The 25,083-nt window shown below is 37.8% G+C and overlaps 1 protein-coding gene across 1 annotated transcript in view; it reads left to right on the top strand.

Moving 5' to 3' along the window:
• Nucleotides 1–23,584, top strand: part of UPRT (uracil phosphoribosyltransferase homolog) — a 42,049-nt gene extending 18,465 nt beyond the window's left edge. The window contains exons 3-7 of the mRNA XM_055437900.2: nucleotides 1,000–1,069; nucleotides 2,245–2,307; nucleotides 4,513–4,674; nucleotides 5,353–5,451; nucleotides 10,575–23,584. Of these exons, the coding sequence (XP_055293875.1) occupies nucleotides 1,000–1,069; nucleotides 2,245–2,307; nucleotides 4,513–4,674; nucleotides 5,353–5,451; nucleotides 10,575–10,681 (501 nt within the window). The 3' untranslated portion in view covers nucleotides 10,682–23,584. The remainder of the gene's footprint in view (nucleotides 1–999; nucleotides 1,070–2,244; nucleotides 2,308–4,512; nucleotides 4,675–5,352; nucleotides 5,452–10,574) is intronic.
• The last annotated feature ends 1,499 nt before the right edge of the window (nucleotides 23,585–25,083 follow it).

A 25,083-nucleotide genomic window follows, 5' to 3' on the forward strand; every position in this document is an offset into this window, starting at 1 on the left:
CTGGGCTGGATGAAGCATAAGCTGGAATCAAGATTGCCAGGAGAAATATCAATGACCTCAGATATGCAGATGACATCACCCTTATGGCAGAAAGCAAAGAGGAACTAAAGAGCCTCTTGATGAAAGTGAAAGAGGAGAGTGAAAAAGTTGGCTTAAAACTCAACATTCAGAAAGCTAAGATCATGGCATCTGGTCCCATCACTTCATGGCAAATAGACAGGGAAACTGGAAACAGTGACAGACTTTATTTTTCTGGGCTGCAAAATCACTGCAGATGGGGACTGAAGCCATGAAATTAAGAGACGCTTGCTCCTTGGAAGGAAAGTTATGACCAACCTAGACAGCATATTAAATAGCAGAGACATTAGTTTGCCAACCAAGGTCCGTCTAGTCAAAGCTATGGTTTTTCTAGTAGTCATGTATGGATGTAAGAGTTGGACTATAAAGAAGGCTGAGTGCTGAAGAATTGATGCTTTTGAACTGTGATGTTGGAGAAGACTCTTGAGAGTCCCCTGGACTGCAAGGAGATCCAACCAGTCCATCCTAAAGGAAATCAGTCCTGAATATTCATTTGAAGGACTGATGTTGAAGCAGAAATTCCAATACTTTGGCCACCTGATGAGAAGAGCTGACTCATTTGAAAAGACCCTGATGCTGGGAAAGATTGAAGGTGGGAGGAGAAGGGAACAACAGAGGATGAGATGGTTGGATGGCGTCAAGGACTCAATGGACATGAGTTTGAGTAAACTCCGGGAGTTGGTGATGGACAGAGAGGCCTGGCGTGCTGCAGTCCATGGGGTCACAAAAAGTAGGACATGACTGAGACTGAACTGAACTGAATTGAATCTAACACATGATAGGGTCGCCCTTCCTACTACTATAAGTTAAATCCTTGCCTAGTATGTTGCTGACTTTTTGCCTGGTGTTAAACTCCTGAGGCTAACAGCTAACAGGAGATTCTTAGCAAGTTCTCAAATTATTCTTCCTTTGGCTCTCTAGATCAGACTTGTTGTGGAAGAGGGATTGAATCAGCTTCCATATACAGAATGCATGGTGACAACTCCAACAGGTAACCAGGGCTGTTGCTCTTATATTCTCATAATAATTCTGGGGTGGAATTGGGGGGAAATGAGAAGAAAGCAGTCTGAGTAAATCAGTATGCAAAACGAGGCATCTGCATGGAGCTGTTCTTTTAAACAACTTATTAAATTTGGGGACATTTAGTAAAGAAATTTATGTGAATGACTTTTGTTAATAGCTTGCTTGTCAGTGGCAACCCACTCCAGTATTCTTGCCTGGAAAATCCCATGGACTGAGGAGCCTGGTAGGCTACAGTCCATGGAGTCGCAAAGAGTCGGACACGACTGAGTGACTTCATTTTCACTTTTGTCAGTTGAAGTTAAAGGTTAATAAATATTCTTCAGCATTCGGATGTTACCTTTGATGAAGGCACATTGGGACCAGAGCTAAGAATTGCTGTCAGCTTACCTTCACCTTTGTGGGGAAGATGCTGGTGTTAACAAATGAGTGGGGTGGTTTAGCAATGGATACTCCAGGTAAAAGAAGGAAAAGTAAAAAAGAAAATAAAAACGATGAGGATTGGAGAAGAGGATTTAGATTTGTTCTGCTCTAACAGAGAGCAGTCAAGGATCCCTGTTTTAGGGATTGAAATTCTGATATGGTTCTTTATTAGATAATGGAAACTGTTATATCCAAAGGTTGATTTTGTGAAAATTAGGGACTAAGCTTGCTGCATCAAAATTGATACAAATTCAGTCTGAGACCAAGGCATGAATGTGTCTTGATAATTACTTCAGTCTTTCTCTTCTGCTTTTAAAGACAGAATGCAGTTTAATAAAAGTGGACAGGAATAAGGAGTCTCTCTCCTATGGCTCACAGTGGGCTCCTAGTTTGAATTTATGGGGTTTCTAGCATTTTTGGAATGCAACAATTCTCCTCTGAATTCAATTTAAGAAACATGTATGTAAATATCATGCTATCATAAGGCTTATTCCTGCTCGATGAAGTCTACCTCTCCCAATTATTCCCACAGGTTTCTTATGAAGAATTAACTATGAAAAATCATGCCTCTTCTTATTGCTTTCACAGGGAACCTAAGATATTATACAGTATGCCTGGAAAATAGTTGTTTTGTGCCCATCTGCTTTAAACCATAGATACTTTATTAAATAAATAGTTGCTCCAATGGTGAAAGATAAATTATTTGGTTTTATTCCCCAACAGGGTACAAGTATGAAGGAGTGAAATTTGAAAAGGGAAATTGTGGGGTCAGCATAATGAGAAGCGGTAGGTTTGTGTATGTGTGACTTTGTCTCTTTGCATTCTTAGATACAGTTGCTGTTTTCTGAGAGGCAGGCTTGTCTCCTGAGCTTAAATCTCACCACCTGTGTTGTCTATCCTCATAGTGCCTTTGAATCATGGCCCACGTGTTGCTGAGTTTGGCTAATTTTAATTGCAAAACATCTTCCCTAGTGGTGTGTCCCCATGGGCAAGCCAGCTTTGAAAAATTCGGAGCAGAGTGGAAGAATAGGAGGATGCAATTATACTATCTTGGAGAGAATAGGGAATCTTGAAGATTGATGGAGTATGTAATAGCACAAATTCAGACCTGTAGATCTTTGAGCACTTGACTAGAGAAAATCTTTGTTCTGATTTTTAAATTTCTTTTGTGAGGAACAGTCCTACCCTGTCAGGAGCTGGACTGAATGGCTTGTTTAATATTTTCAGTTTTATATTTGATGAGTATGTGATTATGTAGGCAAAAGAACTTAACTGTGCTTAACTCTACGTATTTCCAATTGCTAGTCTAATGTGTTTGTGTTTGAGTCCAACCAATTGCCCTTGTAAATTAACCTTTGTGCAGCAAAATCACATGCCTGTAACTAGGACCTATACCTGTTACATGGGGATGATTATTTCCATTCAGCAACTTAATTCATTAATTATTCTTTGTACAAGATCCAGGGTATGGTAGAATCCCCATTTGCTTGCATTGGAAACAGATGGATTTTTTTTCCCTTTGGCTGAACCTTGTGCATGTGGGATCTTAGTTGCCCTGCCAAGGACTGAACCCATGCTCCCTGCACTGGGAGTGTGGAGTCTTAATCTATGGACCACCAGGAAAGTCCCGGATTTTTTTTTCCCGCATATAAACATTCCCATTGCTTCTCTGGCTATGAAGTTCTGTTTGTGAGCAACTGGGTATCTCAAATAAAATAAGAGCTTTAAGCTCCTTTTCTTAAAATAGAAAGTAGCTCTTAAGTAATGATAGGATTTTCAGAACAATGCTGTTCAGCCTTTTAAAACTGGTAAAGACAATGGAGATGGACTTTTTAAAAACTTTTAATTGGAGGCTAATTACTTTACAGTATTGTATTGGTTTTGCCATACATTGACATGAATCCGCCCCGGGTGTACATGTGTTCCCCATCTTGAACCCCCCCCCACCTCCCTCCCCATTTCATCCCTCTGGGTCACCCCAGTGCACCAGCCCTGAGCATCCTGTCTCATGCATTGAACCTGGACTGGCAATTCGTTTCACATATGATAATATACATGTTTCAATGACATTCTCCCAAAGGCACAATTTCTTTTGTTTTAGTCCAGCTTCTGCCCTAAAGGCAGCAGCATGGTCCTCACACCCCTAGTGTATACCAGATGACCTTGGAGTGATGCATAGAGAGGGTGTTTTTAACTTTAGCAGCTCTTGGTTTATTTCCATATCTATTAGAAAGAAACTTTTTATATTTTCACTAGTGATATAAAGTTTCCTCTTAAATGTAAACAAAAATAATTAATATATTAAGTAAATACAAGAAGAATTTTGATGTGGCCTAAAAATCTTGAAGATGATGTGAGAATGATTGACTTTTAGCAAACACTTCCTTAAATGGATTCAGACCCCAAAATAGCTTTAGCTTCAGAAACCAAGGGGATGATGGTGGTTTTGGTCTGGATCTCTAGGGGAAGAGGGAACAGCATATTACTTTTTCACTGTTTACCAGCCAAGCCTCTGCCATTGAAGTCATTGCTGGGGCTACATGATATCTCTTGATGTCAGCTTGATCTAAATGGAGAGCCTTTGGTCTACAGCCCTCATTCTTCCATAATATTTTATATTTTTGTCAGATGAAAGTAATACAGTGTCCTTAAAATAATAGAATTAAAATGTTCCTGATACAGAAAAGTTCAGAGAGCAACTTAAACGCTTTATTACCTGTAATCATGGAAGCATGACAACTCTAAAACTTGTAAACCAGCAGTAAAGTTAGCTTAGCCTAGTTTCATTGACCAGCCCTTAATCTAGTTTCATTGACCCAAACTAAGTGTAAAATCATATTTTATCAGAAGTGAAAGCTGTTAGCTTAGAAGAATTGCTTCCATTTTGACAGTGTCTTTATTGTGTTAATAATAGTCACAAGCTCTACTTTGGCTTATTCTTGGACTTTCACTGTATCTACTCTTAATCACTCTTTTATTTCCTACTTCAAGGTGAGGCAATGGAACAAGGTTTACGAGACTGCTGTCGATCCATACGAATTGGAAAGATCCTGATTCAGAGTGATGAGGAGACACAAAGAGCCAAAGTATATTATGCCAAGTTCCCCCCAGACATTTACAGAAGAAAAGTCCTTCTGATGTATCCAATTCTCAGTGAGTTGCTTGCATTTAACTTGTAAGGTTTCATTAGGGTTAAAATTCAGGTTAGGGTCTACCTTCTAGGTACCCTTCTTTAAAAATGAAACTGTTTCTAAATGTGTTCTTTTTGTTTTTCTCAGTTGGATTTGGAGTTGCCCTGGGCAGTTCTCTGGGGAATTTTTATTGTGTAATAAGAAAATACACATTAGTCAAACTTTATTAGCTCCAAAAAGCTTCTGTTTTAAGATTAACAGATTGAAGCAGAAGATTTAATGAGGCAAAATATATAGAACACAAAATATATATTGAAATATGTCCCTTTTCTAGCTCAGAGTATAGCAATGATTTTCTCAAGGATTTATTCTCTTTGGAGGTAATATTTTTTTCTCCTATTCTAGTCTTTTCCTATGCTTGCTCAGATCCTAGAATTGGGGGTAGCAGGTGGGTATTACATTTGATATCTCAAATACTGAATGAATTTAGGGCTTTTGCATTTGAAAACTGAAAAGTACATGGGTTATATCTATTGTTGAAAATAACATCATTTATAAAAAACAGACATCTTCACATGAAGCTTTATCTAGTAGTATCTTTTGTTAGATTACTAAACTGCTTTTACTTTGAAGCAACTTCAAAGATATTTTGAGATGAATGTTAAAATTGCCAATGCATTTGATTTTCATTTGATTTCAGGTACTGGAAATACTGTAATTGAAGCTGTAAAGGTTCTCATAGAACATGGAGTTCAACCTAGTGTTATTATCCTACTCAGTCTGTTCTCCACTCCTCATGGTGAGTTCAACAAGAGGCAGCAACTGGAGCTCTGGATGGTCATGGAATGGTTAAGTGTGCATCTGTCCAGCCATTCATCCTGAAGAAAAGTTCATTTGCTTTCACATTAATTCCTAACTGAATTTTGATAATTATAACTTGTGTTTGTCATCTCTAAGCTTAGTTGTAATACTTTACACCATTCAACCATTCTAACGTTGTTCAAATTCAAATGAAAAGTATGAACTAACCACACTGAAGGGAATTACAGTTGTTTTCGTAGTGGCCCTGTGTGAGCAGAGCTTGCCTGTGGCTGAAAGTTTCCTATTTCTCCTGGCTCCCCACCTGAGCTTGAGAAATGCTCTCAAACAGCAAGAAAATCAAGGTTCTAGCTAGCCCTGTGGTCTTTCTGAAGTAAGCTTTGTAGTATGAAGCAAAGAGCAGAAGTTGTTAAACTTAGACTTCTGCTCAAAGGGCATGATGAAAGAACTTGTGTTCTCCATTTCCTGAGAGAGGTAAGCCTAATTTAAGACACTGGGTTTCTTTGCCATATAAGCTAAGACAATTATGAAAGTATCCTAAAAAAATAATCATAAAAGCATGTAGAAATTCAGTGTTTAGGATAGTCATTGGAGAGACTATCATTTTCATGTAAGAAAAAATTTGAAAGTATATAAGTGACTTGCTTGGAAATAGTTAAATAAATATACAGTTGACCCTTGAACAATGTGGGTTTGAACTGTGTGGATCCACTTATACGTGGATATTTTTCAGTAGTAAATACTGTAGTACAACACAATCCATGGTTGGTTGAATTCGTGTATGTAGAGGAACTACAGATACAGAGGACTGACTATAACTTATATGTGGATTAGCCTCTATGTTGTTCAAGGATCAACTGTATGTAATATTATAAAACTGTTAAATCATGTTTTTGAAAAAATGTTTAATGATGTCAGAAAATCTAAATGTAAGAGCAGAATAAACAATAGATTTAGTGAGGCTGACCACTCAGCCATCACCACAGTCTTCTGTTGACTTTCAGAACTATGAGTTAGGCTGCAGACTTTTTTAAGAGTCAGAAAAGGAATGACTTTAGCTTTACGTATGCTGCTGCTGCTAAGTCACTTCAGTCGTGTTCGACTCTGTGCGACCCCATAGACGGACGCCCACCAGGCTCCCCCATCCCTGGGATTCTCCAGGCAAGAACACTGGAGTGGATTGCCATTTCCTTCTCCAATGTGTGAAAATGAAAAGTTAAAGTGAAGTTGCTCAGTCGTGTCCGACCCTTAGCGACCCCACAGACTACAGCCAACCAGGCTCCTCCATCCATGGGATTTTCTAGGCAAGAGTACTGGAGTGGCTTGCCATTGCCTTCTCCGAGCTTTACGTATAGGAAGGTCATATCCAGGACCTGCTTACAGTATTTGTCATGTTTGATCAATCTATTTTTAGCAACTTTATTGAGATATTATAGACATATATCACATATTTAAAATGTAAAATTTTATATGTTTTGACATCATTGCAACAATAAAAAAATTTGGTCAATCAAAACAACAGAAACACATCAGCATTAGAATAGAATAAAATGCCATCACCAAATTTAGAGATGACTAATACAAATTATTATGACTACCAAAATCAGATTTGGATTTAACGTGAAACCTAATAAGTCTTTCCTCAACATGAGAGGCTAGACAGATGCACAATACTATTTCAATTTTTATTTTAAATTAATAGTGGTTATCTTCAGTTCAGTTCAGTTCAGTCGCTCAGTTGTGTCCGACTCTCCGCGACCCCATGAATCACAGCACGCCAGGCCTCCCTGTCCATCACCAACTCCCGGAGTACATTCAAACTCATGTCCACAGAGTCGGTGATGCCATCCAGCCATCTCATTCTCCGTCGTCCCCTTCTCCTCCTGCCCCCAACCTTTCCCAGCATCAGAGTCTTTTCCAGTGAGTCAACTCGTCGCATGAGGTGGCCAAAGTATTGCAGTTTCAGCTTTGGCATCAGTCCCTCCAATGAACATCCAGGATTGATCTCCTTTAGAATGGACTGGTTGGATCTCCTTGCAGTCCAAGGGACTCTCAAGAGTCTTCTCCAGCACCACAGTTCAAAAGCATCGATTCTTCGGCGATCAGCCTTCTTCACAGTCCAACTCTCACATCCATACATGACCACGGGATAAACCATAGCCTTGACTAGACGGACCTTGGTTGGCAAAGTAATGTCTCTGCTTTTTAATATACTATCAAGGTTGGTCATAGCTTTCCTTCCAAGGAGCAAGCGTCTTTTAATTTCATGGCTGCAATCAGCATCTGCGGTGATTTTGGAGCCCAAAAAAACAAAGTCTGACACTGTTTCCACTGTTTTTCCATCTATTTCCCATGAAGTGATGGGACCAGATGCCATGATCTTTGTTTTCTGAATGTTGAGCTTCAAGCCAACCTTTTCACTCTCCTCTTTCACTTTCATCAAGAGGCTTTTGAGTTCTTCTTCACTTTCTGCCATAAGGGTGGTGTCATCTTCATATCTGAGGTTATTGATATTTCTCCCGGCAATCTTGATTCCAGCTTGTGCTTCTTCCAGCCCAGCGTTCCTCATGATGTACTCTGCATATAAGTTAAATAAGCAAGGTGACAATATACAACCTTGACGTACACCTTTTCCTATTTGGAACCAGTCTGTTGTTCCATGTCCAGTTCTAACTGTTGCTTCCTGACCTGCATACAGGTTTCTCAAGAGGCAGGTCAGGTGGTCTGGGATTCCCATCTCTTTCAGAATGTTCCACAGTTTATTGTGATCCACACAGTCAAAGGCTTTGGCATAGTCAATGAAGCAGAAATAGATGTTTTTCTGGAACTCTCTTGCTTTCTCCATGATCCAGCAGATGTTGGCAATTTGATCTCTGGTGCCTCTGCCTTTTCTAAAACCTGCTTGAACATCTGGGAGTTCACGGTTTACATACTGCTGAAGCCTGGCTTGGAGAATTTTGAGCATGACTTTACTAGCGTGTGAGATGAGTGCAATTGTGCGGTAGTTTGAGCATTCTTTGGCATTGCCTTTCTTTGGGATTGGAATGAAGACTGACCTCTTCCAGTCCTGTGGCCACTGCTGAGTTTTCCAAATCTGCTGGCATATTGAGTGCAGCACTTTCACAGCATCATCTTTCAAGACTTGAAATAGCTCAACTGGAATTCCATCACCTCCACTAGCTTTGTTAGTAGTGATGCTTTCTAATGCCCACTTGACTTCACATTCCAAGATGTCTGGCTCTAGGTCAGTGATCACATTATCGTGACTATCTTGGTCGTGAAGATCTTTTTTGTACAGTTCTTCTGTGTATTCCTGCCACCTCTTCTTAATATCTTCTGCTTCTGTTAGGTCCATACCATTTCTGTCCTTTATCGAGCCCATCTTTGCATGAAATGTTCCCTTGGAATCTCTAATTTTCTTGAAGAGGTCTCTTGTTTTTCCTATTCTGTTGTTTTCCTCTATTTCTTTGCATTGATCACTGAGGAAGTCTTTCTTATCTCTCCTTGCTATTCTTTGGAACTCTGCATTCAGATGCTTATATCTTTCCTTTTCTCCTTTGCTTTTATCTTAGGGTGGTGGAATTCTAAGTGACTTATGTTATTGTTTAAGCTTTTTTTTTTGTATTTTCCCAATGTTCTACAATGAATTTATATTTGTTTCATTAAGAAAGAGAAATGTGTTGCTTCTAGTTAGAGCATTCCCTCATTTCCGAAGGTTCTATATCTCAGTCAACCGTGAAGAAGCTACAGAGAAACCACTTGAGAGAATCACACTTAGTAAGCCATTGATTATTTTGCTTTTTCATAATAAAAAATTACCTGTAGTTCAAATGTTGATGGTTACAAAGGCTGATTTGCTTGGTCATCTGTCTATATAACAGAGGTAGCATTGTAAATTTTGAGATAACCAAATAATTATTGGGTTTTCTGTCTTTGGGAGTAGAAAAGTAACTGTGTTAGTTCTTTTTTTAATTTTTAAAAAAATTTTTACTTTACAATGTTGTATTGGTTTTGCCATACATTGACATGAATCTGCCATGGGTGTACATGTGTTCCCCATCCTAAACCCCCCTCCCACCTCCCTCCCCATCCCATCTCCTCTGCGTCATCCCATTGCACCAGCCCCAAGCACCCTGTATCATGCAACGAACCTGGACTGGTGATTCATTTCACATATGATAATTTATATGTTTCAATGCCATTCTCCCAAATCATCCCGCCCTTGCCCTCTCCCACAGAATCCAAAAGACTGTTGTATACATCTGTGTCTCTTTTGCTGTCTTGCATACAGGGTTATCATTACCATCTTTCTTTATTATTATTATTGAAATATTTTTATTTTTAATTTATTTATTTTAATTGGAGGCTAATTATTTTACAATATTGTATTGGTTTTGCCACACATTGACATGAATCCGCCCTGGGTGTACATGTGTTCCCCATCTTGAACCCCCCTCTCACCTCCCTCCCCACATCTTTCTAAATTCCATATATATGCGTTAGTAGAATAGGATACTCATTCTTTGACATTATAGATGAAAAAATCTTATTCTGTAGCATCCTTGCTATGGCTTTTTAGTTTGGCTGGGATCCAAGCTAGTCCCTGTCCTTTCCTCCTCCACCTCCTCCCCACCCAGGCTAGAGTTATAAATTCTCAAAAACTAGCTTTCTGTGACATAACAAAAAAGTCTTTGCACTTGTTTCAACAGTGTTCCAATTGAGAAACCACCATCTAATGTATGATCCTGTTTCCAGAAGGACTGTATTCTATTTCAGCTGCCTTTAAAATAAAACAAACAAGACTCGTTAGGGAAAAAGTTGCTATAACTGAATATATTTTTCATGTATTGAATACAAAACAGTTTGATTCTAAGAATTTATTAGTGAATGGGTGGAAACATAGTCTGGCTACTATAAAAACTTTTCAGGTATCAGAAATTATATAAATAAGAGATGAACCAAGTCTAACTATTTGTCCAAAGATTATTGCTCTCTGTCTTCTGTCAGTAGTAGACCTACTGACTGACCATAAAATTACTGAATTCCAGGAAATGTTATCAAAAAATTCCCACCATAATGACAATTTTTCTTTTCTTTTTGAAGGTGCCAAATCAATCATTCAAGAGTTTCCAGAGATCACAATTTTAACTACTGAAGTTCATCCTGTTGCACCTACACATTTCGGACAGAAATACTTTGGAACAGACTAAGTTATTGAAGGAAAATTATTCTTCTGTGTAATATTACAGTTATGTTTTGAGTTTCTACCTGTTTGGCTAACTCACTTAAGGAATGACAGAAAATTGTGTTAAAGATACTTTGTAATGTTTGGAAGTAGGTATAGTAAAAAGGAAATACTTGAGGTTTTTTTTTTTTTTTAATTATTATTTAGTTATTTCTTGACTGTTGGTACCAAATTCAACAATGAAGCACATACAACTCTGAAAATATTTTAATAATGCTCTTATAAAAATTGCTGATCCCTCAGTGCATTGAAACTGTTCCCTAATTTATGAATCTCAGTTTAGAGGTTGCTTGAAGCCACAAATAAAACCCAAATGGAAGTCAGTTCAGTGGCCCACTATAGTTTGCATTTTGTTTAGTTTGCTTTTAGTTCTAGGGAGATTTCATGTATGTGGCTGTTGTCACCTTCCCCTACTCTTTACTTTGTGGTACTATACATGTTGGTAACTTGGAGAGAATGAAAAAAGAACACCTCCTAGAATTTTATGTTTCCACTAATATCCTCACTCAATTGGCACTCAGTTGGCACTCTTCAGTCAAGCCATTATGTTCTTCGTGGCTCATTTCCTACCCTGTGCATTGTTGGTAGGTGCCTTGTCAGTGTAATGCAGTGAAGAGGACGGTGGGGCATTTCCAGCACTGGATCTGTGACATTAATTTACTTAGTTTGAACCAGGGATATCTGCATGCTGACAAAGGAGGGCTAAATAGTGTTAATGGTATTGATGCACTAGAAATAAATTAGTTGTTGGTGGTTTTTCTGAGATATGGTAGGAAAGATGGTTTCTTGCTGAGTTTATGGCCAATAAGGAAATTAAAATACTTCATTTTTCACTTGGATGTTTCTACTAAAAGTCTTCGATTTGGAGCTTAGTTATTTTGCATGTTTGTCAATTATAGTTGTATTAAAATGGGAAAAATACCTTGATATTAAAAAAACCCTAAGATTTATATGTGTTCATATTTAGGCTTCTGAAAAAAAGAGAAATTATCTTAGAAATCGATGTTCACATTCTGAAACTTGCTTGTAAAACCCTGATCTCATTTTACATAGATATTAAAAAATTTTTAACAGTGGTGGCTGGTTGATTACTTGATTAATTATACTCCCATAGCCCCATAGGCAGCTGTTGTGGCTTCTGTTTAAAAGAAGCGAACAAACAAACAAAAGAAATGGAAAAGAGCAGCAGGCAGTTTCTTAGAAAGAACTAAAGCTGATAGAAGTCAGCAAAGATTTGGGAAAATCAAAAAAGCCAAAAAAAAAGATTTAGTATAGAATGGATTACGTTTTCCCTTTGGAGTCCAGAAGCACTTCACTATATTTTTCCCTTTATTTTTGAATACTGTCATAAAAAACCAAGATCAATAGATTACCCATATTACAAGGCAAATGTTGTTTTCATATTATCATCTATACTTGTCAGTTAAGTATTTTGATACAATGTGGATATCCTTTTTTCCTGATTAGCAGAAGCTGTAACTGAAGCACATTAAAACCAAAATCTTTCTCTCCTTGTCCCAGGAAAAATGTGAGTCAGCAAATTTAGATAGAGACCAGATCTTCTTTAGGTTGATGCATTGAATTAGTTGGAAAGATGATGTCTTCCACTGTAGCCATCAGTGCTTCTGAGTTAGTGCTTATGTTAGGGTTTCAATATTTTGTTAGAAATGACTTTCTAGAACATGAGACAAATTCATATTTGAGTAAAGTTATAAAACCATATTTCAAGCAAATTAATTTTATATTATCAGCTATTTAAATTTAATATGTCTCTGTTCCTTTTCTTCACTATACATGATTGGTAATTGATTATATTTTGTTCCCACATGAAGAGAATTCCTACTATAGGCAGTAGGAATTATTCAGTGGGGTTATATTTCCCCTGGAGATTTCAAAAACAGTTGTAACTATGTCTTCTGAAGTTTGGATCTTTTTAACAAATGAAGCATTATTTGTTGGGTTAATCACTTGCCTGGCTGCTTGACCATAAAGAATCCACATGCAATGCGGGAGACCCGGGTTCAATCCAAACCCACTCCAGTATTCTTGCCTGCAGAATCCCAATGATAGAGAAGCCTGGAAGGCTACAGTCCTTGGGGTTACAAAGAGTTGGACACAACTGAATGACTAAGCACAGCACAATCACTTACTTGCCAGGACTTTTTGAGCCCAGGAAGTTTTCTAAATGACAAAAAATTAGCAGACTATTCAAAACTATATTGTTTTTAATGACATGAACTTCACCACAGTATAAACTCCTTGTTGAAGAAATCCTGACACAATAAAAATAAGAAGCAGTATACATCAGTGTTTCTCAAAAGTTGAACGTACTGCAGAATCACTTGGAGGGCCACAGATAGCTGGGCCTCACACCTAGAGTTTCTGGTTCAGTAGGTCTGAAGTAGGGCCCAAGGACTTGCATATGTGAATTCCTTGGTAATACCCATGTTGCTGGTCTGGTGGCCACAACTTGATTTCAGATATTCTTTTTTTTTTTCAGACATTTCTTCTTATGTAAGCATTTAATGGTACAAATTTCCCTATACATACTGGTGTAGTTATACTCCGCAAATTTTGAAATGTGTTTTTCATTTCATTTGGGTCAAAATACTTCATTTCCCTTTTGATTTCTTCTTTGACCTAAGGCTGTTTAGAAATGTGCTGTATAATTTTCAAATATTTATTGGATTTTCTATATTCCTTTTCAATATTGACTCCTAATTTAATTCAGAGAATACATTTCATATGATTTGAATCCTTTTCAATTTTAAATTATTTGTTTTATGGCTCATAATATAGTCTCTCTTGGTAAATCTTCCCTGTGCTTTAGAAGTATGTGTATAACTACTGTTGTTGCATGGAGTGTTCTATAAATGTCAATTAGGTTATGTTGATTGATAGTGTTGCTCAGGTCTTTGATTTATTTACAAATTTTCTGTCTATTCCTTCCATCAATTATTGAGAGGGGGTGTTGAAATCTCTGAAATTTTGAATTCATCTGTTTCTCTTTTCAATTCTATCAGTTTTTCCTTCATATGTTTTGAAGCTCTGTTGTTAAGTGCATGAACTTTTAAGACTGTTATGTCCTCTTGATGGACTGACGCTTTGTCATTATGAAATGTCTTCTTTTATCCATGGTAATATTCTTTGTTCTGAAATCTACTTCTGCTGTTACTAATATAAACATTCCAGCTTTCTTTTGATAGTATATGGTATATTTTTCTCATTCTTTTACTTTTACCTTATTGTGTTTTTATTTCCTTCAGGAAGCCTGGAGTTAGATCTTTCTTTTTGTAATCCAGTTCAACAATCTCTTTTTTAATTGGTTGTATTTAGATCATTTTAATTAACGTGATTATTGATAGGCTTGGTTTTAATCTGCCATTTTGCTATTTGCCTTCTGTTAAGTCCCATTTGTTCTTTATTTGCTTTGTCTTCTTTTTGACCTTCTTTGGATTAATTGAATATTTTTGATTCCATTTTATCTCTTTTAATGATTTATTAGATATGCTTTTCTAGTGGTTTCTTTAGGGCTTATCATATATATACCTTTAACTTACCACAATCTGTTTCACATTTCAGAACTTAAAATGCTTCCATTCCCCCTTCCCCTGCCTTTGTACTGTTATGGTCATACAGTTTGCTTCTATACATATTCAACTCTGCAATCTGTTGTTATTATTTTTTGCTCTCAACAGTTATCTTTTAAAGCTATGTAAGAAGAAATAAGGGGAAAAGTCATTTTAATTTATCCATATTGGGTGATTTCCATTTCTTTGTGTAGATTCAGGGTTCACATTTTATTTTTCTTTCTACACAAAAGACTTCCTTTAATATTTCTTATAGTACAGGTCTCCTAGTAAGAGATTCTTTCAGCTTTTGTGTGTTTGAGAAAGTCTTCATTTCACCTCTGCTTTTTTTTTTTTTACTCTTTTGCTGTCCTATGCAGCATGCAGGATCTTACTTCCCCATCCAGGGATCTAATCTGTGCCCTGCTGCAGTGGAAGCGTGGCATTTTAACCATTGGATAGCCAAGGGAAGTTCCTTCACCTCTGCTTTGAAAGGTATTTCTCCAGTGTGGAATTTTAGGTTGGCAGTATTTTTTTTTTCTTTCAGTAGCATAAAGATGTTGCTTCACCATCTTTCTTGCATGTTATTGATATATCTGCTGTTATTCTTCCATTTATATTTAATGCACTTAGTAATAAAGTAGGGTTTACATCTGCCATTTTACTATTTGTTTTCTATTTGTCTTATATATCTTATTTTGTTTCTCTATTCTTCCATTACTGCTTTCTTTTATGTTAATTGTGTATTTCTATGTGTGCTTATGCCAAGGATCCCCCAGACCACTCAAGAACTAATTAGGAATCAGAAATCATTATGTTTATGTTTATGATTTATTACAACAAAAGAATATGAATCACAGTCAGCAGGTGCAAGGGATAAAGTCTGTAGAAGATCAGGTATAGGCTTCCAAGAGTCCTCTTCTTGTAGAACTGCATAGGATACACTTAATTCCTCTATCTATAGATGGAATAGTGTATGCAAAGTAGTCTACCAGGGTTGTTCACTTGCTTAAGACTCCAGAGTTTTTACTGGGATCTGGTAACATAGGTACCCATTGCCTGCATGATTGACCAGTTAGCAAAACAGATCACCTAAGGAAAGCAAATGTTCACCATAAATCACATTATTTACACAGACCAACTAGACATATTGGTACAGTGTGTTTCAAAGCTACGAGTGTACAGAAACAGTTCTGTGAGGTAAAACATTTTTTTAAATTTATTTATTTTAATTAGAGGCTAATTACTTTACAATATTGTATTGGTTTTCCCATACATTGACGTGAATCCGCCCTGGGTGTACATGTGTTCCCACCTCCCTCCCCATATTATCCCTCTGGGTCATCCCAGTGCACCAGCCCCGAACATCCTGTATCATGCATCAAACATGGACTGGCGATTCATTTCATATATGATAATGTACAGGTTTCAATGCCATTCTCCCAAATCATCCCACCCTTGCCGTCTCCCACAGAGTCCAAAAGACTGTTCTATACATCTGTGTCTCTTTTGCTGTCTTGTATACAGGGTTATCGTTAGCATCTTTCTAAATTCAATATATATGCGGTAGTATACTGTATTGGTATTTTTCTTTCTGGCTTTACTTCACTCTGTATAATAGGCTCCAGTTTCATCCACCTCATTAGAACTGAATCAAATGTATTTTTAATGGCTGAGTAATACTCCATTGTGTATATGTGCCACAGCTTTCTTATCCATTCGTCTGCTGATGGACATCTAGGTTGCTTCCATGTCCTGGCTATTTTAAACAGTGCTACGATGAACATTGGAGTACATGTGTCTCTTTCAATTCTGGTTTCCTCAGTGTGTATGCCCAGGAGTGCGATTGCTGGGTCGAATGGCAGTTCTATTTCCAGTGTTTTAAGGAATCTCCACACTTTCTCCATAGTGGCTGTACTAGTTTGCATTCCCACCAACAGTGTAAGAGGGTTTCCTTTTCTCCACACCCTCTCCAGCATTTATTGCATGTAGACTTTTGGATAGCAGCCATTCTGACTGGTGTGAAATGGTATCTCATTGTGGTTTTGATTTGCATTTCTCTGATTATGAGTGTTGTTGAGCATCTTTTCATGTGTTTGTTAGCCATCTGTATGTCTTCTTTGGAGAAATGTCTGTTTAGTTATTTGCTCCATTTTTTGATTGGGTCATTTATTTTTCTGGAACTGAGCTGCAAAAGTTGCTTGTATATTTTGGAGATTAATCCTTTATCAGTTGCTTCATTTGCTATTATTTTCTCCCATTCTGAAGGCTGTCTTTTCACCTTGCTTATCGTTTCCTTTGCTGTGCAGAAGCTTTTGATTTTAATTAGATCCCATTTGTTTAGTTTTGCTTTTATTTCCAGTATTCTGGGAGGTGGGTCATAGAGGATCCTGCTGTGATTTATGTCAGAGAGTGTTTTGCCTATATTGTCCTCTAGGAGTTTTATAGTTTCTGGTCTTACATTTAGATCTTGAATCCATTTTGAGTTTATTTTTGTGTATGGTGTTAGAAAGTGTTCTAGTTTCATTCTTTTACAAGTGGCTGACCAGTTTTCCCAGTACCACTTGTTAAAGAGATTGTCTTTTCTCCATTGAATATTCTTGCCTCCTTTGTCAAAGATAAGGTGCTCATAGGTGCATGGATTTATCTCTGGGCTTTCTATTTTTCCCATTGATCTATATTTCTGTCTTTGTGCCAGTACCATTCTGTCTTGATGACTGTGGCTTTGTAGTAGAGCCTGAAGTCCGGCAGGTTGATTCCCCCAGTTCCATTCTTCTTTCACAAGATTGCTTTGGCTATTTCAGGTTTTTGTATTTCCATACAAATTGTGAAATTATTTGTTCTAGCTGTGTGAAAAATACTGTTGGTAGCTTGATAGGGATTGCATTGAACCTATAAATTACTTTGGTAAATATACTCATTTTCACAATATTTATTCTTCCCATCCACGAACACGGTATATTTCTCCATCTATTAGTGTCCTCTTTGATTTTTTTCACCAGTGTTTTATCGTTTTCTATATATAGGTCTTTTGTTTCTTTAGGTAGATATATTCCTAAGTGTCTTATTCTTTTCTTTGCAATGGTGAATGGAATGGTTTCCTTAATTTCTCTTTCTATTTTCTCATTATTAGTGTATAGGAATGCAAGGGATTTCTGTGTGTTGATTTTATATCCTGAAACTTTACTATAGTATTGATTGAAAGGAAAGTTTGATTAGCTCTAGTAATTATCTGGTAGAGTCTTTAGGGTTTTCTGAGTGGCGGATCATGTCATCTGCAGTGAGAGTTTTACTTCTTCTTTTCCAGTTTGGATTCCTTTTATCTTTTTCTGCTCTGATTGCTGTGGCCAAAACTTCCAAAACTATGTTGAATAGTAGTGGTGAGAGTGGGCACCCTTGTCTTGTTCTTGACTTTAAGGGAAACGCTTTCAATTTTTCACCATTGAGGATAATGTTTGCTGTGGTTTTGTCATATATAGCTTTTATTATGTTGAGGAATGTTCCTTCTATTCCCACTTTCTGGAGGTTTTTTATCATAAATGAATGTTGAATTTTGTCAAAGGCTTTTTCTAGATCTATTGGGATAATCATATGGTTTTTATTCTTCACTTTGTTAATGTGGTTTATTATATTGATTGATTTGCTGATATTGAAGAATACTTTCATCCCTGGGATAAAGCCCACTTGGTCGTGATGTATGATCTTTTTAATGTGCTGTTGGATTCTGATTGCTAGAATTTTGTTAAGGATTTTTGCATCTGTGTTCATCAGTGATATTGTCCTGTAGTTCTCTTTTTTTTGTAGCATCTTTGTCAGGTTTTGCTATTAGGGTGATGATGGGCTCATAGAATGAGTTTGAAAGTTTACCTTCCTCTGCAATTTTCTGGAAGAGTTTGAGTAGGATAGGTGTTAGCTCTTCTCTAAATTTTTGGTAGAATTCAGCTGTGAAGCCGTCTGGACCTGGGCTTTTGTTTGCCGGAAGATTTCTTATTGCAGTTTCGATTTCCCTGCTTGTAATGGGTCTGTTAAGATTTTCTATTTCTTCCTGGTTCAGTTTTGGAAAGTTGTACTTTTCTAAGAATTTGTCCATTTCTTCCAAGTTGTCCATTTTATTGGCATATAATTGCTGATAGTAGTCACTTATGATCCTTTGTATTTCTGTGGTGTCGGTTGTGATCTCTCCATTTTCATTTCTAATTTTATTGATTTGGTTCTCCTTTTGTTTCTTGATGAGTCTGGCTATTGGTTTGTCAATTTTATTTACCTTCTCAAAGAAACAGCTTTTGGCTTTGTTGATTTTTGCTATGGTCTCTTTTGTTTCTTTTGCATTTATCTCTGCCCTAATTTTTATGATTTCTTTCCTTCTATAACCCTGGGGTTCTTCATTTCTTTCTTTTCTACTTTCTTTAGACATAGAGTTAGGTTATTTAGTTCACTTTTTTCTTGTTTCTTGAGGTGTGCCTGTATTGCTGTGAATCTTCACCTTAGCACTGCTTTTAAAGTGTCCTAGAGGTTTTGGGTTGTGTTTTCATTTTCATTCGTTTCTATGCATATTTTGATTTCTTCTATGATTTGTTGGTTATTCAGCAGCGTGTTGTTCAGCCTCCATATACTGAAATAATTTTAAATAGTTTTTCTCCTGTAATTGAGATCTAGTCTTACTTCATTGTGGTCAGAAAAGATGCTTGGAATGATTTCAATATTTTTGAATTTACCAAAGCCAGATTTATGGCCCAGGATGTGATCTATCCTGGAGAAGGTTCTTTGTGCGCTTGAGAAAAAGTTGAAATTCATTGTTTTGTGTTGAAATGTCCTATAGATATCAATAGTTCTAATTGGTCTGTTGTATCATTTAATGTTTGTGTTTCCTTGTTGATCTTCTGTTTAGTTGATCTCTCCATAGGTGTGAGTGGGGTATTAAAGTCTCCCACTATTATTGTGTTATTGTTAATTTCCCCTTTCATACTTGTTAGCATTTGTCTTACATATTGTGGTGCTCCTATGTTGGGTGTATATATAATTGTTATATCTTCTTCTTGGATTGATCCTTTGTTCATTATGTAGTGTCCTTCTTTGTCTCTTTTCACAGCTTTGTTTTAAAGTCTATTTTATCTGATATGAGTATTGCTACTCCTACTTTCTTGTAGTCTCTATTTGCGTGGAATATCTTTTTCTAGCCCTTCACTTGCAGTCTCTATGTGTCCCTTGTTTCGAGTTGGGTCTTTTGTAGACAACATATATAGGGATCTTGTTTTTGTATCCATTCATCCAGCCTTTGTCTTTTGGTTGGGGCATTCAACCCATTTACATTTAAGGTAATTATTGATGAGTATGATCCCATTGCCATTTACTTTATTGTTTTGGGTTCGAGTTTATACACCCTTTCTGTGTTTCCTGTCTAGAAAAGATCCTTTAGTATTTGTTGGAGAGCTGGTTTGGTGATGCTGAATTCTCTCAGCTTTTGCTTGTCTGTAAAGCTTTTGATTTCTCCTTCATATGTGAATGAGATCCCTGCTGGGTACAGTAATCTGGGCTGTAGGTTATTTTCTTTCAACACTTTAAGTATGCCCTGCCATTCCCTCCTGTCCTGAAGAGTTTCTATTGAAAGATCAGCTGTTATCCTTATAATAATCCCCTTGTGTGTTATTTGTTGTTTTTCTCTTGCTGCTTTTAATATTTGTTCTTTGAGTTTGATCTTTGTTAATTTGACTAATATGTGTCTTGGGGTATTTCGCCTTGGGTTTATCATGTTTGGGATGCTCTGGGTTTCTTGGACTTGGGTGATTATTTCCTTTCCCATTTTAGGAAAATTTTCAACTATTATCTCCTCAAGTATTTTCACATGGTCTTTCTTTTTGTCTTCTTCTCCTGGGACTCCTGTGATTCGAATGTTGGGGCGTTTAATATTGTCACAGAGGTCTCTGAGATTGTCCTCATTTCTTTTAATTCGTTTTTGTTTTTTCCTCTCTGTTTCACTTATTTCTACCATTCTATCTTCTAACTTACTTATCCTATCTTCTGCCTCCATTATTCTACTGTTGGTTCCCTCCAGAGTGTTTTTTATCTCATCTATTACATTATTCATTGTATATTGACTCTTTTTTATTTCTTCTGGATTCTTGTTAAACTTTTCTTGCATCTTCTCAATCTTTGTCTCCAGGTTATTTATCTGTAACTCCAATTTGCTTTCAAGATTTTGGATCATTTTCACTATCATTATTCGGAATTCTTTATCAGGTAGGTTCACACTCTCTTCCTCTTTTGTTTGTGTTAGTGTGCATTTATCCTGTTCCTTTACCTCCTGGGTATTTCTCTGCCTCTTCATCTTGCTTATATTGCTGTGTTTGGGGTGGCCTTTCCGTCTTCTCGCAGTTTGTCGAGTTCTCTTTATTGTGGAGTTTCCTCGCTGTGGGAGGATTTGGACTGGTGGCTTTGTCCAGGTTCCCTGGTTAGGGAAGCTTGTGTCTGTGTTCTGGTGGGTGGAGCTGGATTTCTTCTCTCTGGATTGCAATGAAGTGTCCAGTAATGAGTTATGAGATGTCAGTGGGTTTGGAGTGACTTTGGGCAGCCTGTATATTGAAGCTCAGGGCTATGTTCCTGTGTTGCTGGAGAATTTGCGTGGTATGTCTTGCTCTGGAACTTGTTGACTCTTGGGTGGTGCTTGGTTTCAGTGTAAGTATGGAGGTGTTTGATGAGCTCCTATTGATTAATGTTCCTTGGAATCAGGAGTTCTCTGGGGTCTCAGGATTTGGACTTAAGCTTCCTGCCTCTGCTTTTCAGTCTTATTCTTTCAGTAGCCTCAAGACTTCTCCATCTGTCACTTCCAAGGTGGTTCCCTATGTTTTAGCTTCTTTTGCTGGTCTCTTCAGTGTCTAATTTCCACCCTGACACTAGGGGGCAGTGGTGGACACTTTTTAAGGGTCATTTGTTTAGTTGTGCTGTGGGGAGGGAGGAACACTACAAACAAATAACACTGGCATCTGTGGGGAGTGCTCACAGTTTCTCGGTCACAGTGGGGTTCCCACGCTCACGGTGTGTGTGCTGTCCCAGTCTATACTGCACAGGCTCTAGGTTGCTCTGCTGGGAACTGTCTGAGGCCGGTACTGGGTTGCATGCTGTTCCGAGGTCTAAGCCGCTCAGGTTCAGGTACTTGGGTACTCCACAAAGGTACAGACTTGGTTGGGCTGCGTTTTGTGCCCTTCCCCGGTCCGAGCAGCTCAGGTGACCAGGTGTTTGGTGAGCACGGTTGCTTGGACTTATCACCTTCCCAGTCCCTGCCACTCTGTTTTCTGGGTGTACAACTGGCGCACCTTCTCAGGTGGATGTTGACCATTCAGAAACCCAAGAAGTCTTGGTTAGCAAAGAAGCCTGCTTGCAGTTTGGTATCGGATGCCTCTGTGGGGTCGCAATTGCCCCCTTCCGGCTCTGGCAGCCCTCCCCTGCCTTTCTCAGCAGGGGATGGGGGATGAGCCATCCACAGCCGGAAGCTCTATACAGTCCTTTGTTCTGTGAGCGGGTCTTGCAGTGTCTTAGGTTAAGGCTTTTCACTTTTTCGCGGGGTAGCTATCCCAAGGTCTGCTTTGCTATCTGAAGTTAGTTCCCTCAGATTGCCCTCGGGGCATTCAGGTCTGGTCCTTACTCTAAGCAATGCAGCCTGTGCCTCCCTGCCCAGCCCCTGCTTGCTAGTGGTGGATGCAGTTGTCTGAGCTGCTTCTCTGCTGGGAGTTACCGTTGGGCATGTAATCTGTGGGTTTAAATTATTTATTTTTCCTCCCGGATATTTTGCCCTCTCTGTTTCCAAGGCTCGCCACAGACTCACCAGTGAGAGTGTTTCCTGGTGTTTGGAAACTTCTCTCTTTTTTAAGCCTTCCTTCCTGGGACGGATCTCCGTCCCTACCTCTTTTGTCTCTCTTTTTATCTTTTATATTAATTTCTACTTCCTTTCAAAGACATTGGGTTTGTTTTCTGGGTGCCTGATGTCCTCTGCCAGCATTCAGAAGTTGTTTTGTGGAATTTACTCAGCGTTCAAATGTTCTTTTGATGAATTTGTGGGGGAGTAAGTGGTCTCCCCATCCTATTCCTCCGCCATCTTCCTCCCTCTTCAAGTTAAAACATTCTAAGAGCTCAATTCCTAGTAGTTGGACAAGAGCCTTTAATAAAAATAAACTCTTTAGGGAGTGTGCAAATTTTGAGCAGCTAAGATTGTTAAGTTAACTCTTTCCTGCAAAATTGGCGCTCTTGATCTTTGGCTCTCTTACAGGAAAATGATGGTATTTTTCTTAGTACCTGTATTTAGTATGCTGCTGCTGCTAAGTCGCTTCAGTCGTGTCCAACTCTGTGAGACCCCATAGAAAGAAGCCCACCAGGCTCCCCCGTCCCTGGGATTCTCCAGGCAAGAACACTGGAGTGGGTTGCCATTTCCTTCTCCAATGCATGAAAGTAAAAAGTGAAATTGAAGGCGCTCAGTCGTGTCCAACTCTTCGCGACCCCATGGACTGCAGCCTACCAGGCTCCTCCGTCCATTGGATTTTCCAGGCAAGAGTACTGGAGTGGGGTGCCACTGCCTTCTCCGGTATTTAGTATAGCATTTTATAGGATGGATGAGTTGTTTCTTCATGTCTATCAGTACTATCATGCTGGGCATATTCATGTTAATATATTACTGTACATTTTATATAAATGTACAGCCTCAGCATCTTTGTTCTGTTTTCAGGATTGTTTTGGTTACTTGAAATCCCTTGGAATTCATTATGAATTTTAGGATAAGCTTTTCCATTTCTGTAAAATGGACCACTGAGATTTTGATATGGACTGTATTGAATCTGCAGGTCACTTTGAGTCATGTCAACATCTTAACAATCAGTTCATGAACATGAAATATCTTTCCATTTATTTGTGTCTTTTATTTCTTTCAACAGTATTTTGTAGTTTTCAGTGTGCAAGTCTTGTACCTCTTTGATTAAATTTATCCTTAAGTATTTTATTCATTTTGATGCTATTGTAAATGGAATTCTTTTCTTATAATTTCTTTTCAGAATGTTTATTGCTACTGTATAGTGATTTTCTTTGTTGATCTTATATCCTGCAACTTTGTTGAATTTATTAGCACTATAAGGTTTGTTTTTGTGTGTACATTCTTTAGGATTTTCTGTATATGATTGTTATATGCATATAGAAATAATTTTACTTCTTTCTTTTTAATTTGAATGCCTTTTTTTTGCCATAATTGTTGTGGCTAGAACTCCCATTGTAATGTTGAATAAAAGTGATGAAAGCAGGCATCTTTGTCTTGTTCCTGACCTCAGGGAGGATAATTTCAGAATTTCATCATTGAGTATCATTATAAAATGTATACTACTGCATCTCTCTTATGTTTTGTTTAAAGTCTGTTTGGGCTGATAATAGTATGAAAGTGAGAGTTAAAGTTGCTCAGTCATGTCCAACTCTTTGCTACCCCATGGACTATACAGTCCATGGAATTCTCCAGGCCAGAATACTGTAGTGGGTAGCCTATCCCTTCTCCAGCAGATCTTCCCAACCCAGGAATCGAACTGGGGTCTCCTGCATTGCACGTGGATTCTTTACCAACTGAGTTATCAGGGAAGACCTGATAATAGTATGTACACTTAATTTTTCTTTTTTTCTGCATAATTTAAAAATATATCTTTATTAGTTTATCATACAAATTAATGCATACAATATGGATGGATATAATTTTCTTTCTCTGAGTCTGTTCCCACTCACCACTTAATGACACAATTTTATCTCTCAAGGAACAAATACTCGTATTTTCCCATACTCTGTTTTTTTAATTGGAGGATAATTGCTTTACAATGTTATGTTGGTTTTTGCCATACAACAATGTGAATCAGCCATGTGTATACATATATTCCCTCCTTGCTGAGCCTCCTTCCCACCTGACCCCCATCCCTCCTCTCTAGGTCATCACAGCACTGAACTGCGTTCACTGTGTTACATAGCAGCTTCCTACTACCTATTTATTTTACACATGGTAATGTATATATATCAGTGCTACTCTCTTAATTTGTCCCACCCTCTCTACTCATGCATGATTTATTTTTACTTTTAGCCTACTTTTATTTTTTAATCTAAACTCTCTGCTATAAACAGCATGTTGTTGGATATTATTTTAACCATTTGATCTCTACCTTTTGATTGTATCGATTAATTCATTCACATTTAATATTATTATTGATGTACTTGAGTTTATGTCTGCCATTTTACTTTTTCATTTCTGTACGTCGTGTATCATTCTTGTTCCTCCATTCTCCCTTCCCTACTTTCTTTTATATTAAGATTTATAATATTGCACTTTAATTATTGTTCACTGTATTTTTGAGTTATTTACTTAGTGGTTACTTTAGACTTCATGGCTTACCATATACATCTCAGTTTACCAGACTCTAGTTTAGATTCATACTGACTTACTTCCAATAACAGATAGAAATGTTACTCCTGGATAGCTCTATTCTTTCTTCCCCTTCTTTGTTATTGTTATGTGTACTACATCTAAATGTTACAAATCCAACAGTTCATTGTTATAATTCAGTTGCTCCGTTGTGTGCGACTCTGAGACCCCATGGACTACAGCACCCCAGGCTTCCCTTGCCCATCACCAACTCCTGGAGCTTGCTCAAACTCGTGTCCACTGAGTCAGTGATGCCATCCAGCCATCTCATCCATATCATCCCCTTCTCCTCCTGCCTCCAATCCCTCCCAGCATCAGGGTCTTTTCCAATGAGTCAGTTTTTTTGCATCAGGTGGCCAAAGTATTGGA

This window comes from Moschus berezovskii, chromosome X (assembly GCF_049115385.1).
Source record: "Moschus berezovskii isolate FMDL1 chromosome X, NW_MosBer_1.0, whole genome shotgun sequence".
Classification (NCBI taxonomy): Eukaryota; Metazoa; Chordata; class Mammalia; order Artiodactyla; family Moschidae; genus Moschus; species Moschus berezovskii.